Source organism: Mustelus asterias, chromosome 8 (genome assembly GCF_964213995.1).
Source record: "Mustelus asterias chromosome 8, sMusAst1.hap1.1, whole genome shotgun sequence".
In the NCBI taxonomy this organism is placed as follows: Eukaryota; Metazoa; Chordata; class Chondrichthyes; order Carcharhiniformes; family Triakidae; genus Mustelus; species Mustelus asterias.
This window is the reverse complement of record NC_135808.1, coordinates 55,791,275-55,805,147: the sequence shown is the minus strand read 5'-3', so window position 1 is coordinate 55,805,147 and position 13,873 is coordinate 55,791,275. Positions and strand designations below refer to the sequence as shown.

The 13,873-nt window shown below is 44.8% G+C and overlaps 2 protein-coding genes and 1 non-coding gene across 7 annotated transcripts in view; 1 reads left to right on the top strand and 2 right to left on the bottom strand.

Moving 5' to 3' along the window:
• Window positions 1-13,873, top strand: part of ralgps2 (Ral GEF with PH domain and SH3 binding motif 2) — a 515,898-nt gene that overhangs the window by 299,013 nt on the left and 203,012 nt on the right. The gene's annotated exons all lie outside the window — the stretch shown is intronic.
• angptl1a (angiopoietin-like 1a) overlaps window positions 1-13,873 on the bottom strand; it is an 84,784-nt gene that overhangs the window by 20,346 nt on the left and 50,565 nt on the right. Inside the window, exon 3 of the mRNA XM_078218009.1 lies at window positions 12,246-12,439. Coding sequence (XP_078074135.1) covers window positions 12,246-12,439 — 194 coding nt within the window. The remainder of the gene's footprint in view (window positions 1-12,245; window positions 12,440-13,873) is intronic.
• Window positions 8,486-8,558, bottom strand: trnak-cuu (transfer RNA lysine (anticodon CUU)). The gene has a single exon. It is a non-coding gene; the product is annotated as a tRNA-Lys (tRNA).

Sequence of the window (13,873 nt, the reverse complement as noted above, 5' to 3'; positions counted from 1 at the left end):
GTAGAGTGCATAGAGTGGCCATCCCCCTTGGTTGGGAGGGTTAATCACAGGAGCACAGTGGTAGGGCAGGAGTCTCAGAGGCAGCGTGTGGAGACATTCCACTTGATAGGTATGTTCCTGTCAGGCAGGGAGGAAATGGCCGAGTGAGGGAACCATGGTTCACAAAAGAGGTGGAATGTCTTGTGAAAAGGAAGAGGGAAGCTTATGTCGGGATGAGGAAACAAGGTTCAGATGGCTCGATTGAGGGTTACAAGTTAGCAAGGAATGAGCTGAAAAAGGGGCTTAGGAGAGCTAGGAGGGGACATGAGAAGTCCTTGGCGGGTCGGATCAAGGAAAACCCCAAGGCTTTTTACTCTTATGTGAGGAATAAAAGAATGACCAGGGTGAGGTTAGGGCCGGTCAAGGACAGTAGTGGGAACTTGTGTATGGAGTCAGTAGAGATAGGCGAGGTGATGAATGAATACTTTTCTTCAGTGTTCACCAAGGAGAGGGGCCATGTTTTTGAGGAAGAGAAGGTGTTACAGGCTAATAGGCTGGAGGAAATAGATGTTCGGAGGGAGGATGTCTTGGCAGTTTTGAATAAACTGAAGGTCGATAAGTCCCCTGGGCCTGATGAAATGTATCCTAGGATTCTTTGGGAGGCAAGGGATGAGATTGCAGAGCCTTTGGCGTTGATCTTTGGGTCCTCGCTGTCCACGGGGATGGTGCCAGAGGACTGGAGAATGGCGAATGTTGTTCCTCTGTTTAAGAAAGGGAATAGAAATGACCCTGGTAATTATAGACCGGTTAGTCTTACTTCGGTGGTTGGTAAATTGATGGAAAAGGTCCTTAGAGATGGGATTTACGACCATTTAGAAAGATGCGGATTAATCCGAGATAGTCAGCACGGATTCGTGAAGGGCAAGTCGTGCCTCACAAATTTGATAGAATTTTTTGAGGAGGTAACTAAGTGTGTTGATGAAGGTAGGGCAGTTGATGTCATATACATGGATTTTAGTAAGGCGTTTGATAAGGTCCCCCATGGTCGGCTTATGATGAAAGTGAGGAGGTGTGGGATAGAGGGAAAGTTGGCCGATTGGATAGGCAACTGGCTGTCTGACCGAAGACAGAGGGTGGTGGTCGATGGAAAATTTTCGGATTGGAGGCAGGTTGCTAGCGGTGTGCCGCAGGGATCAGTGCTTGGTCCTCTGCTCTTTGTGATTTTTATTAATGACTTAGAGGAGGGGGCTGAAGGGTGGATCAGTAAATTTGCTGATGACACCAAGATTGGTGGAGTTGTGGATGAGGTGGAGGGCTGTTGTAGGCTGCAAAGAGACATAGATAGGATGCAAAGCTGGGCTGAAAAATGGCAAATGGAGTTTAACCCTGATAAATGTGAGGTGATTCATTTTGGTAGGACAAATTTAAATGTGGATTACAGGGTCAAAGGTAGGGTTCTGAAGACTGTGGAGGAACAGAGAGATCTTGGGGTCCATATCCACAGATCTCTAAAGGTTGCCACTCAAGTGGATAGAGCTGTGAAGAAGGCCTGTAGTGTGTTAGCTTTTATTAACAGGGGGTTGGAGTTTAAGAGCCGTGGGGTTATGCTGCAACTGTACAGGACCTTGGTGAGACCACATTTGGAATATTGTGTGCAGTTCTGGTCACCTCACTATAAGAAGGATGTGGAAGCGCTGGAAAGAGTGCAGAGGAGATTTACCAGGATGCTGCCTGGTTTGGAGGGTAGGTCATATGAGGAAAGGTTGAGGGAGCTAGGGCTATTCTCTCTGGAGCGGAGGAGGCTGAGGGGAGACTTAATAGAGGTGTATAAAATGATGAAGGGGATAGATAGAGTGAACGTTCAAAGACTATTTCCTCGGGTGGATGGAGCTATTACAAGGGGGCATAACTATAGGGTTCGTGGTGGGAGATACAGGACGGATATCAGAGGTAGGTTCTTTACGCAGAGAGTGGTTGGGGTGTGGAATGGACTGCCTGCAGTGATAGTGGAGTCAGACACTTTAGAAACATTTAAGCGGTTATTGGATAGGCACATGGAGCACACCAGGATGATAGGGAGTGGGATAGCTTGATCTTGGTTTCAGATAAAGCTCGGCACAACATCGTGGGCCGAAGGGCCTGTTCTGTGCTGTACTGTTCTATGTTCTATGTTCTACATTCTGCACTCACGACTGCGGGGTACAATAATCTTACAATGCATTCGACCTTATCTCTAACTACAGTGTCCGCGTTCACCCTCTTGGTGACCCTACAACTTCTTAATCTTATGTGGCCTGCCGCTACGTCTAAGTGACCCCCTAGGATGCACATCAGAGGTGGAGATGGTCTGCTGTGTTCCATGCCCTGTGGCTAGTGATGCCCTTGGCGGATGTTCCCTGGAGAGCCGGGAACCTGGGGGCTCCAGCCGAATTTTGAGTGTCATGGATGTAGTCGTGCCACTCTGTTAAGCCCGCTGCCCATGGGATGCACCGGTGTCAGGAAGAAGGGATTTGGGAGGGCTGGGGTCTCCTGGGTCTCTTGGACACTCCATCGGACAGCGGGACAACTAGAGTAAGCTCCTGAAGCCTTTCGTCACTTGGTGCTGCCAGTCCTGGCCCAACATTGTCTGCACCATAGTATGCAAGCCCTCAGCGATGACCTTTGAGTTTGGACAAAGCTCTGGAGTCCCTCTGCAATTGCCTACCGCATCTCGAGCATGCTCCTGAGGCCTTCAGCCATAGTCCTCAGCAACTAGGTCATGTGTTGGACCCTGCCACACATGGCTACCATTTCCTGAACCAGGCTTCCACTGCGGGCACCACCCTTGCGGTGTTGACCTGGATGGCACGCAATGCCAGCACCATCTCCTGCAACTGAAGGCTGTGGGATTCGTCCAAACAGCCTTACAGTTGCTGGAATGTCACTGCACCCCCTCCTACAGTCCCCAACTCCATTTATGCATCTCCAGCAGCTCTGTAAGAACTTTTTCCAGTAGTCCAACATCTGGCTCGGGGCCAGCTGTGTCCTCCACCTGCCCGATCCCTTGAACATTCCTGCCTCCACCTGATGTGCATCAGCTGCTGTGCAGTGCTCATCAGAAAGTGACCCTGAAGCCTGTCTGCTAATTCTGCCCACTGAGATGTGTGTCCCTGCACTGGTTGATGGTACGGATGATGCCTCTAACGCCTGGTTGGTGCTTTCCTCAGAGGTGCTTGCGGGGGTCACGAGGGTGGGGGGGGGTGCTTGTGGGGGTTGCAGGGGATGGGGGGCTCAACTCCTGAGGGCCCGGCCTCATCCAGCCTGCAAGGGAGGGACAAGTATCTGGAAAGCTTGGAACTTACTTGGGACAAGTCATATAAAGGTTTTGTGGATCACTTCTGTGGCACATGCCAACCTCACAGTTGCTCACAGCCCTCTCGGGTGCCTCCCCTGTGAGCTCGTATCACTCGCTCTTCAAAGGAGTCTCAGGAGCCGCAACTCGGGTATTCCACCGCTGGTCTTTTCCTGCACCCTTTGGCTATGGGCCATCTTTTCCTTCGGAAGCATAAGGGGATGACTGAGAGCTTGATGGCTAGCAGGCCCAGGGGTGGGGGGGGAGGGCACCGTACCTTGACAGGATGGCCTGCCTCTCCTCTTCCTCATCCACCATCTGAACTAACTCTTCCTCTGTGAAGTGTGGGGCTAGTCTACATGTGGCCACCCTCCTAGCATGACTAGCTTTAGGTGCATTGGGGAGCTCTCCCTTATTAATGGTGCACAGCTGCAGCCACTTCGGGCGAGTTACACGCCTGGAGACTTCATGACTGGGTGTTTGCGTGGAGGCTCTTTCAGTGCACCAAGTATCAGGATTGCAGTGTGGAGCGTGCAGATAAGACTGGTAGGGATCAGTCCATTATTCTTGATATTTGATATTTGGAAATTTTTTGGGAGAGTTCTGCCCCTTGAGTCTTCTCAGTAAAGCAATATCAACTTTCCATCAGACAAAGGCAAACTACTGCGGATGCTGGAATCTGAACCAAAGACAGAAAATGCTGGAGAAAATCAGCAGGTCTGCCAGCACCTGTGGAGAGAGAACAGAGCTCCAATCTCTCTCCACAGGTGCTGTTTTTCTGTTTTGTATCAACCTTCCTTCGATCTCTCACAATAAAACCACCCAGGTTTACATTCAGGCAAACTGCATAACGGGTCACATGATTCTCTTTACATACCCTAAATGTAAAGCTGCAGGCCCCAAATATAGTTATCTTACAAACCTCATAATTGTAACATCAAGAATTGGCCCAGTGTCATGATTTCAGAAACAATTATTTTTATTGTCTGCACTATTACATTGGGCATTTAGTCCACATTCAAATGTTGCTGTTTGGACTAATTTGAAAGCCTCATTCAATTTAAATTTGCAGAAACAGGATTAGCTCCCTACTTAAGATTGGTAATTATGTAAGAAATCAGAAGTGTTACATATTTAACATGCAGTATCAATGGTTTCCGATCTGCACATGTTAAGCATCTTTCAGGTGTTTCTTCAGACGTGTTTAATTTATATTTTTGTTTATATCTATGTTTATGTCTGATCAATTGGAGCTTTTCATTTCCTGATCACTTTAAATTGTTTGCCTTGCATAGCCACTCACTTGCATATTTATTATACACAATTTATGTTTTGTATATAATCTGAAATACTTCCAATATGTTGTAATTTTCAGTTAAGCTGTGAGCACTCACTGAATTGTAATCTTGGTGAGTGTTCTGTACAGCTTACTTGGGACAAAATGGACTTTACTTTGGGTTGCGGTGTTTCCATATGAAAATTCAGTGATTTAGCTGACAACTGGCTTAGTCTTGGAACCCGAGGGTGTAGGCAAATGATCTGAGTGTACTCCTATTATGTGGGACTTGGTTGCCTGACTTCTTGGTGGCTTGTTTGAGAGCTGGGACTCAACAATGACCTGGGTACCAAACAACATAAGTAGGACTAAGAGGTTCTTCTAATAGAGTATGAACAGCTCAGAGCTAAACTTTAAAAAAAAACTAAACAGAACAACTGGATTACAACCTGAGCCATGAGCAAATTGACAAAAGGGTAAATAAGATCTGAGACCTGAATGCATTGCTGAATAACTGTTATGGGAGAAATGAGGCGTAAGAACACAAAAATTAGGAACAGGAGTTGGCCTTTTGTGTACTCCACCATTTGATAAGATCATGACTCGTTTGATTGTGACTTCAACTCCACTTTCCTACATGTCCTCCATAACCTTTGATCTTTTTGCTGATCAAACATCTGACTAACTCAGCTTTAAATATATTCAATTACCCAGCCTCCAGTGCACTTTACCCAAGGGAATTCCACAGACAAACAACTCTGAGAGAAAACAATTCTCCTTACCTCAGTCTTCAATGGGAGAAACCTAACTTTTCCCAGTTCTAAACCTCATCAAGTCTCCTCAGGATCTTGTATGTTTCAATGAGATTGCGCCTCATTCTTCGAAACTTCAGTGGTTATAGGCCCAACCTACTCAGCCTTCCCTCATCACAGGAATCAGTAGAGTGAACCTTCTTCAAACTGTTTCTAATGCAACCATATCATTTCCTAAATCAGACGACCAAACCTGTGCAGTACTCTAGATATGTGTCTCACCAACAGCTGCAGCAAAACTTTTAAATTGCACTCGCTTTGCAATAAATGACAACATGTCCATATGATACTCCATCTGCCATTTTTTTTACCCATTCCCTTAACCTATCTATATTCCTCTGTGGACTCATTATGTCCTCTTGACAACTTAACTTTCCTATCTGTCTTTGTGTCATTAGCAAATTTACCTACCATATCTTCCTTCACCCAAGTCATTCATATAATGTAAATGGTTGAGAAAGTACAGAGGTCTCTGGGTGCCCTGAAACATGATTCACAAAAAGTTGGTATGCCGATGCGGCAAATGATTAAGAAAGTAAATGGAATGTTAGCATTTGTTGCAAGGTCACTAGAGTATTAAAGTAGGGAAGTGTTGCTGCAATTGTACAGCCCCTTAGTTGGGCCGCAATAGAGTACTGTTTGGGCCTTTCTAACTAAGAAAGGATATCATTGCATTAGAAGTAGTTCAGAGGAGGTTTAGTCAACAGATTCCTAGGATGAAGGATTATAAGAACATAAGAACCAGGAGCAGGAGTAGGCCATCTGGCCCCTCGAGCCTGCTCCGACATTCAATAAGATCATGGCTGATCTTTTCGTGGACTCAGCTCCACTTACCTGCCCGCTCACCATAACCCTTAATTCCTTTACTGTTCAAAAATTTATCTATCCTTGCCTTAAAACATTCAATGAAGTAGCCTCAACTGCTTCACTGGGCAGGGAATTCCACAGATTCACAACCCTTTGTGTGAAGAAGTTCCTCCTCAACTCAGTCCTAAATCTGCTTCCCCTTATTTTGAGGCTATGCCCCCTAGTTCTAATTTCACCCGCCAATGGAAACAACTTCCCTGCTTCTATCGTATCTATTCCCTTCATAATCTTATATGTTTCTATAAGATCTCCTCTCATTCTTCTGAATTCCAATGAGTATAGCCCCAGTCTACTCAGTCTCTCCTCATAAGCCAACCCCCTCAACTCTGGAATCAACCTAGTGAATCTCCTCTGCACCCCCTCCAGTGCCAGTATATCCTTTCTCAAGTAGGGAGACCAAAACTGTACACAGTACTGCAGGTGTAGCCTCACCAGCACCTTATACAGCTGCAACATAACCTCGCTGTTTTTAAACTCCATCCCTCTAGCAATGAAGGACAAAATTCCATTTGCCTTCTTAATTACCTGCTGCACCTGCAAACCAACTCCTTGAGATTCCTGCACAAGGACACCCAGGTCCCTCTGCACAGCAGCATGCTGCAATTTTTCCCATTTATCTTATGAGGAAAGGTTGAGCAGGTTGGGCCTATATCCATTGGAGCTGAGAAAGAAACAGAGGTGATATTATTGTAACATGTAAGACCCTGAGGGGTGGCACAGTGGTGAGCATTGCTGCCTCACAGCGCCAGGGACCCGGGAACAATTCCAGTCTTGGGTCACTATCTGTGTGGAGTTTGCACGTTCTCCCTGTGTCTGTGTGGGTTTCCTCCGGGTGCACCGGTTTCCTCCCACAGTCCAAAGATGTGCAAGTTAGGTTCATTGGCCATACTCAATTGCCCCGTAGTGTTACAGGGACTAGCAGGGTAGTGGGGTTACGGGGATAGGGCCTGGGTGGGATTGTTATTAGTGCAGGCTCAATGGGTCGAATGGCCTCCTTCTGCACTGTAGGGATTCTATGATTAAGGTGGGTGTTCAGAGATAGATAGATGAACTAGTAGCACAGATAGATCCAATTGCCATTACAAAGACAGGGGGACAAGGGTCGCGATTCTCCCTTCTGACTGCCCTATAGTGCAGAAAGAGTCCAATTAGACCATCGTGTTTCAGGAGGTTTCATCAGCCCAGGATATTTTCCTTCATGGGGGAATTCTAGAACTAGGGGGCACAGTTTAAAAATTAGGGGTCTTCCATTTAAGACTGCGCTGAGGAGATTTTTTTCCTGAGGGTTATTAGTCTCTAATTCTTTAACCCAGAGAGCAGTGGAGGCTGGTCATTATATTGATTCAAAGTTGAATTAGATAGATTTTGATTTGCAAGGGCATCCAATGTAATGGGGGACAAACATGAAAGTGAAATTGAGGCCATAATCAGATCAGCCAGGGTTTTTTTTTAAAGGCAGAGCAGGCTGGAGGGGCAAAACGGCCTCCTCCTCTTACTCCTAATTCTTGTGTTCTTGACTGGGACAGGAAGGAATAGAGAGTTTAACAATGAAGTGCACCAGAGAGTAATGTCCCCGCAGGGAATTATCATTAAAGAATAAAATTCAAGTCACTTCATTTGAATGTTCAACCAAAAGATAGATGAACTAGTAGCACAGGTAGATCCAATTGCCATTACAAAGACAGGGGGGACAAGGGTCGCGATTCTCCCTTCCGACTGCACTAATTTTTTAGCGCAGCAGGCCAGGAGAATCACGCGGGTTCCCGCGAGCATTCACGCTGCGCTTGTATCTCCCAGTGCCGGATTTTTGGCGCAGTCTGCTCCACGCTGGAAATCGGCGGGGAGGCAGGGTCAGTATTTAAATAGTATTTAGCATACTATTTAAATGCTAAAGGAAAGTTAAAGTAAAGTTTATTTATTAGTCACAAGTAGGCTTACATTAACACTGCAATGAAGTTACTGTGAAAATCCCCTGGTCGCCACACTCTGGCGTCTGTTTGGGTACACTGAAGAAGAATTTAACATGGCCAATGCACCTAACCAGCACGTCTTTTGGACTGTGGGAGGAAACTGGAGCACCCGGAGAAAACCCACACATGGGGAGGACGTGCAAACTCAAAATAGACAGTGACGCAAGCTGGGAACCGAACCCAGGGTCCTTGGCGCTGTGAGGCAGCTGTGCTAACCACTGTGCCATTATGCAGCTCCAATAAATAATGATGCCCACTGTAGGGCTCGAACCCACGACCTTGAGATTAAGAGTCTCATGCTCTACCAACTGAGCTAGGCAGGCACTGAGCTATTAGCAGTCCCAGGAATGAATTCTCCAGTCCCGCTAGCATCTCCCACCCCACCACAGTGTTTCACTCCAGCGGGGATTACACTTGATCTCCACTAACGTGGAGCTAGCGGCCTGATCTGGCTGGAGTGAAGTGGTGGACAATCGGGGCCCCCAGGGGTTTGGGCGCGGGAGGTGCCCCCTGGGCATGGGCACCCTGGCAGCTCCAACCTGTGCCCCCAGCACTGCCCAAGGGGCAAAGTGACCATGCCCAAATCATAAGCAAGAACCTTGAAATTCAACATAGCAATTTAAGTAAATACTATGAATGGTATGGCCATAAATAAACAGTGGGAAACATTTGAACAAACTGAAAAACAAAAGTGCAGCAAGAAAGATCCATCCATGTCTTACAAAGGAAGTTCAGGACAGTGTTAGATTAAAAGAAGAGATTTGATTTGTTATTGTTACAGTAAAAAGTATTGCTTCTTGCGCACTATACCGACAAAGTATACCGTATATAGAGAAGGAAAGGAGAGAGTGCAGAATGTGGTGTGACAGTCATAGCTAGGGTGTAGAGAACGATCAATTTAATGTGAGGTAGGTCCATTCAAAAATCTGGTGGTAGCAGGGAAGAAGCTGTTCTTGAGTTGGTTAGTACATAACCAGAGACTTTGTATGAATATGTCTGGGGTGCGTGGGGTCCTTGATGATGCTGGCTGCTTTTCCAAAGGAGCGGGAAATGTAGACAGAGTCAATGGATAGGAGACTGGTGTGCGTGATGGACTGGGCTTCATTCACGACTCATTGTAGTTTCTTGTGGTCTTGGACAGAGCAGGAGTCATACCAAGTTGTGATACAACCAGAAAGAATGCTTTCTCTGGTGCATTTGTAAAAGTTGGTGAGAGTCATAGTGGACATGCAAAATTTCCTTAGCCTCCTGAGAAAGTAGAGGCGTTGGTGGCCTTTCTTAACTATAGCATCGATGTGGAGGGACCAGGACAAGCTGTTGGTGATCTGGACACCAAGAAACGTATTAGGGCATATTCTCCACTACGCTCCCTGAAGTCGATGACTATCTCCTTCATTTTACTGACATTGAGGGAGATATTATTGTTGTCACACCAGTTCACCAGACCTCTTTCCTGTGCCCCGTCTCATCGTTGTTTGAGATACAACCGACTACAGTGGTATGCATTGAATCAGGTATGATTCAAATGACCACTAGTGAGTTTTTATCAAACAAAGTTTAATTAAGAATATAGTTAACATGTATAGTAAGAATATTAGCAATACATTTTATCACTTACGACCACAATAATGTATAGTCCTTAACAAATATATCGTAAGTTGCTTTAATCAATCAAAAAACCCTTGCCATTGACAAAACCCTTTCCATAGGTTTAACACAGCAAAGATTAATGCTCACATGATACTGGAACTGAGTCCTTTGGGTTCGAGAATTGAAAACTCTCAGTCTTGAAGTTCTAGCAGTCCTCCTGATACACGTATAACAGTTTGAAGTCAGAACAGCTTCCCAGAACACCAGAGAGACTCTAGACAAGCCTCTAACAGCAGGTTCTTTCCTTCAAGAAGGCAAGATGCATTGCTTTCAGCTAACCAGCAGAATTTCCAAAACCAGGGAAAGTATGCGTGTGAGAGAGAGAGACTTCTTTTCAACTTGGTGCCCCTTCTAAAACTAAAACCTGCAGCTCAGAACTGAAAATGAAACCTTAAAATCACTAGGAAGGCAAAAGAAACTTGTCCAGAACCCATGACCTTCCTCTGAACAATGCAGAGTCATAAAAGATCCCAAAATAAAAATAAACAAACCCCATTTAAGGAGCAATAAAAAGACTCATAGAGATAACTCGGCAGCAACGAGAGCTGAGAGCTACAAAGAACATGCTTTTTTAAAAAAATCTCTTAAAGGTACACTAATATCCCAGGTGTCATCAGTGTTGAGGATGATCGTGGAGGAGGTGTTGTTGTCTATCCTTACTGATTGCGGTCTGTGGGTTAGGAAGTCTAGGATACAGTCGCAGAGGGAGGAGCTGAGCCCTAGGCCACGGAGTTTGGAGATGGGTTTTGTAGGAAAAATGGTGTTGAAGGCTGAGCTGTAGTCAGTAAATAGGAGTCTGACATAAGTGTCTTTGTTATCCAGGTATTCCAGGGTTGAGTGTAGTGCCAGGCAGATGGCGTCTGGTGTGGACCTGTTGCTGCCATAGACGAATTGTAGTGGATCCAGGCAATCTGAGCAGGCGGAATTGATTCATGCCATGACTAACCTTTTGAAGCACTTCATAATGATAGATCTCAGAGCCACCGGGTGATAGTCATTAAGGCATGCTGCCTGGCTTTTCTTTGGTCCAGGGATGATGGTCGTCTTCCTGAAGCAGACAAGGACCTCAGATTGGTGTAAAGAGAGGTTAAAAATGTCTGCGAATACCCCCACCAGCTGGTCCATGCAGGATCTAAGTGCTCGTCCGGGTACCCCAGTCAGCTCCAGCACGTCTTATTTTCAAATCCCTTTTTGCTCCTGTGGTGATTTGAATGGAGCCACTTCACTTAAGGGGAGATCTGCATAACGTCCGTTGTGGGGGCTGCTGTCTCATTTTAATGTAATTAAATTTGGAAGCTGGGTGCAGCTTTATCAGTGAGAACACAGATATGTTATTTGGTAACATTTCACAATTGGCATGAATGCTGTTTATTCTGTTCACAGCTCATGTGCCGTTTGCAACTTATTCTGCTGTTGAAGACACTTACGACAGAGAATTCTAGAACGTGTAGTACGTTTTTGGTCATAATAGCTTTATTTTGCAATCTCTAAGTATAACTTAATGGCTTGCATTGCGACATGAATTTGAAAGGAATTGGAAATAAAAACAAAATGCTGGATAAACTCAGCAGGTCTGGCAGCAGCTGTGGAGAGAGAAACACATTTAACATTTTGAGACCATTGATGCTTCTACAGAGAAATTGATAATCTTTGGAAAGTCGGTATTTGGTCACTTGACTTTAACTGCAGTTTGGGGTTATTGCTTTATTTCCCCATCACCTGCAACCCCACCATCTCCTTAGTCAGTATTTTATTGTTAGTTTAGCTGGATAGTCATGTCGCTTTATGTGATGCAGTGAACATATGTGACAGGCACGCAATACAGAATTGCCCTGCTTTGGCACAAAAGAAGACCAAAGTGTGAGAAGTTGTCAGAAAATAAAAATGTTACGCAGCAATGGTATTCAAATTGAAGTCTGCAAATGGTTCCCAAGGGGCCTATGAGGCCTGAAACACACAAAATCTGGATTTCTGACTGTGCATCTGTAATTTGGCATTTCGAGCACAACATTTCTGTTGCCAAAATGAATAAAATACTTAATTTGTGGCTACGGAACTCTTTGCCATTTGGTTGTTATAGGTACCCGTTGGAAGTTTAGGACCAGGATTCCACTGGAGTGTTGTCAATATATGCAGGGTGTCCCATGCACATGAAGGATTGAAAACACATGAGATCATTAGCGTTGTCTATGACTGGAGTTTGGCATGTTTTCAGTGTGGTGGAAGGAAGTGTACAGAGTACCTTGACAAAGTTTGACACATGGGATGTCCATAATGTTGCCAATGCATAATGTGTGGTTATACCTTGATGAACACAAATGCTCGCTAAACAAAATAAGCAAAGTTCTTGACACATTTACCTTGTAGTTCTCCCAGTTTCTGAAGAAGTTGACTGCCCCATCAACCCTACGCTGAATTACTGTCCAGCCTCCCTGATCATGGCTGTGGTCACACCAAACTTGCATTAGCTTATCGGTGCCTTCTGGTTTGATTAGGTACATGCCACTGTTTGAATATCCAGCCTGCCGGACATGGTAGCAATCCTTCCATGGACCTGTGTAAAGGGACAGTGATCACCAATCCTATATATTTGTACAAAGCATAACCAGTTATCTCTCATGACCAGCTAATTATATCATCCTGTTTATTTTTAATTAACTTGTGATCAAAAAGGATATTCCATGAGAGGATGGATAGACTTGGGTTGTTTTTGTTGAAACGGAGAAGAATGAGGGGTGACCTGATCGAGGTGTATAAGATTATGAGGGGCATGGGCAGGGTGGTTAGGGAGCAGCTGTTAACCTTAGTTGAAGGGTTAGTCACAGGGAAACACAAGCTCAAGGTGAGGGGCAGGGGGATGTGTGGAAAAACCTTTTTACCTAGCGGGTGGTGACGGTCTGGAATGCACTGCCTGGGAGGGTGTTGGAGGCAGGTTGCCTCACATTCTTTGAAAAGTACCTGGATGAGCACTTGGCATATCATCACATTCAACGCTATGGGCCAAGTATTAGTAAATGGGAATAGGCAGGTAGATTAGGTGTTTCACATGTCGCTGAGCTGAAGGGCCTCTTCTGCACTCTGTGATTCTGTGAAAATGTTTGAGGACAGCAAATTAAATTGACTTTTTAAAAAAAGTTTAGTTAAAAGTTTCTTAGAAATGTAACTTTTCGCTCCATCAACTGCATGTCAAAAGCTCTCACATTATTTTATTGGAAAAATACACTGACTTCATTTTTTTGTTTGTTTTTAAATGCTGTTCTTAGTACGTTGAGTTGGAAAGCATACATTCCCAAGAAAAATATCAACAAAGCTTTACAGAGTCATACATTCATAATGACAGTGTGGCTAGTCTTAACAGAGACCAGTTCAAGTGGTGTCCAATCTATATCAAATAGTTGTAGGCGATGACGGGAAGCATGGGGAAATACCAGAACCACCAACTGAATGAGGACGAAGTGTTCCCTCTGCGCTGGGAATTTACTCAACACAAAGGTATATCCAGAATTTTGAAGAGACTTGGACTGCGTTCCAACTACTTGATGATAGATGGCGAGTACACTGATGCATTCATAAGTGAGAAATTCCTCAAAGATTGACCAAACTAAATATTTCCTGCATTCTGCTTTGCTCATTCTGTTTATTTTACTATTTAATTAGATTAAAATTGCTTTTTAGTATTTTTAAAGCTCAGCGCTTATGAAATATAAGCCAGGAAGCATCTGTGACTTCAGACCAGCAGTAGCATGTGGAAAAAATTAGTTCACAGAGTGTAGCACAAATTCATCACGCTGCTGTGCCTTTCGCAACAATATGCAAGAATACAAACTTGAAACTGTGAACACAAGTAACATGAATGTACTCTGTGCACTTGCATTTCCCGATTTTTGTGTTCTCTTTTGTTAATAAACCAGCAGCACTTTTTTTGTAATTGTTTCATGGGATGTGGGTGTCACTGTCTTTTTGTCTTCTGGTTCCCCATATAAGTTTG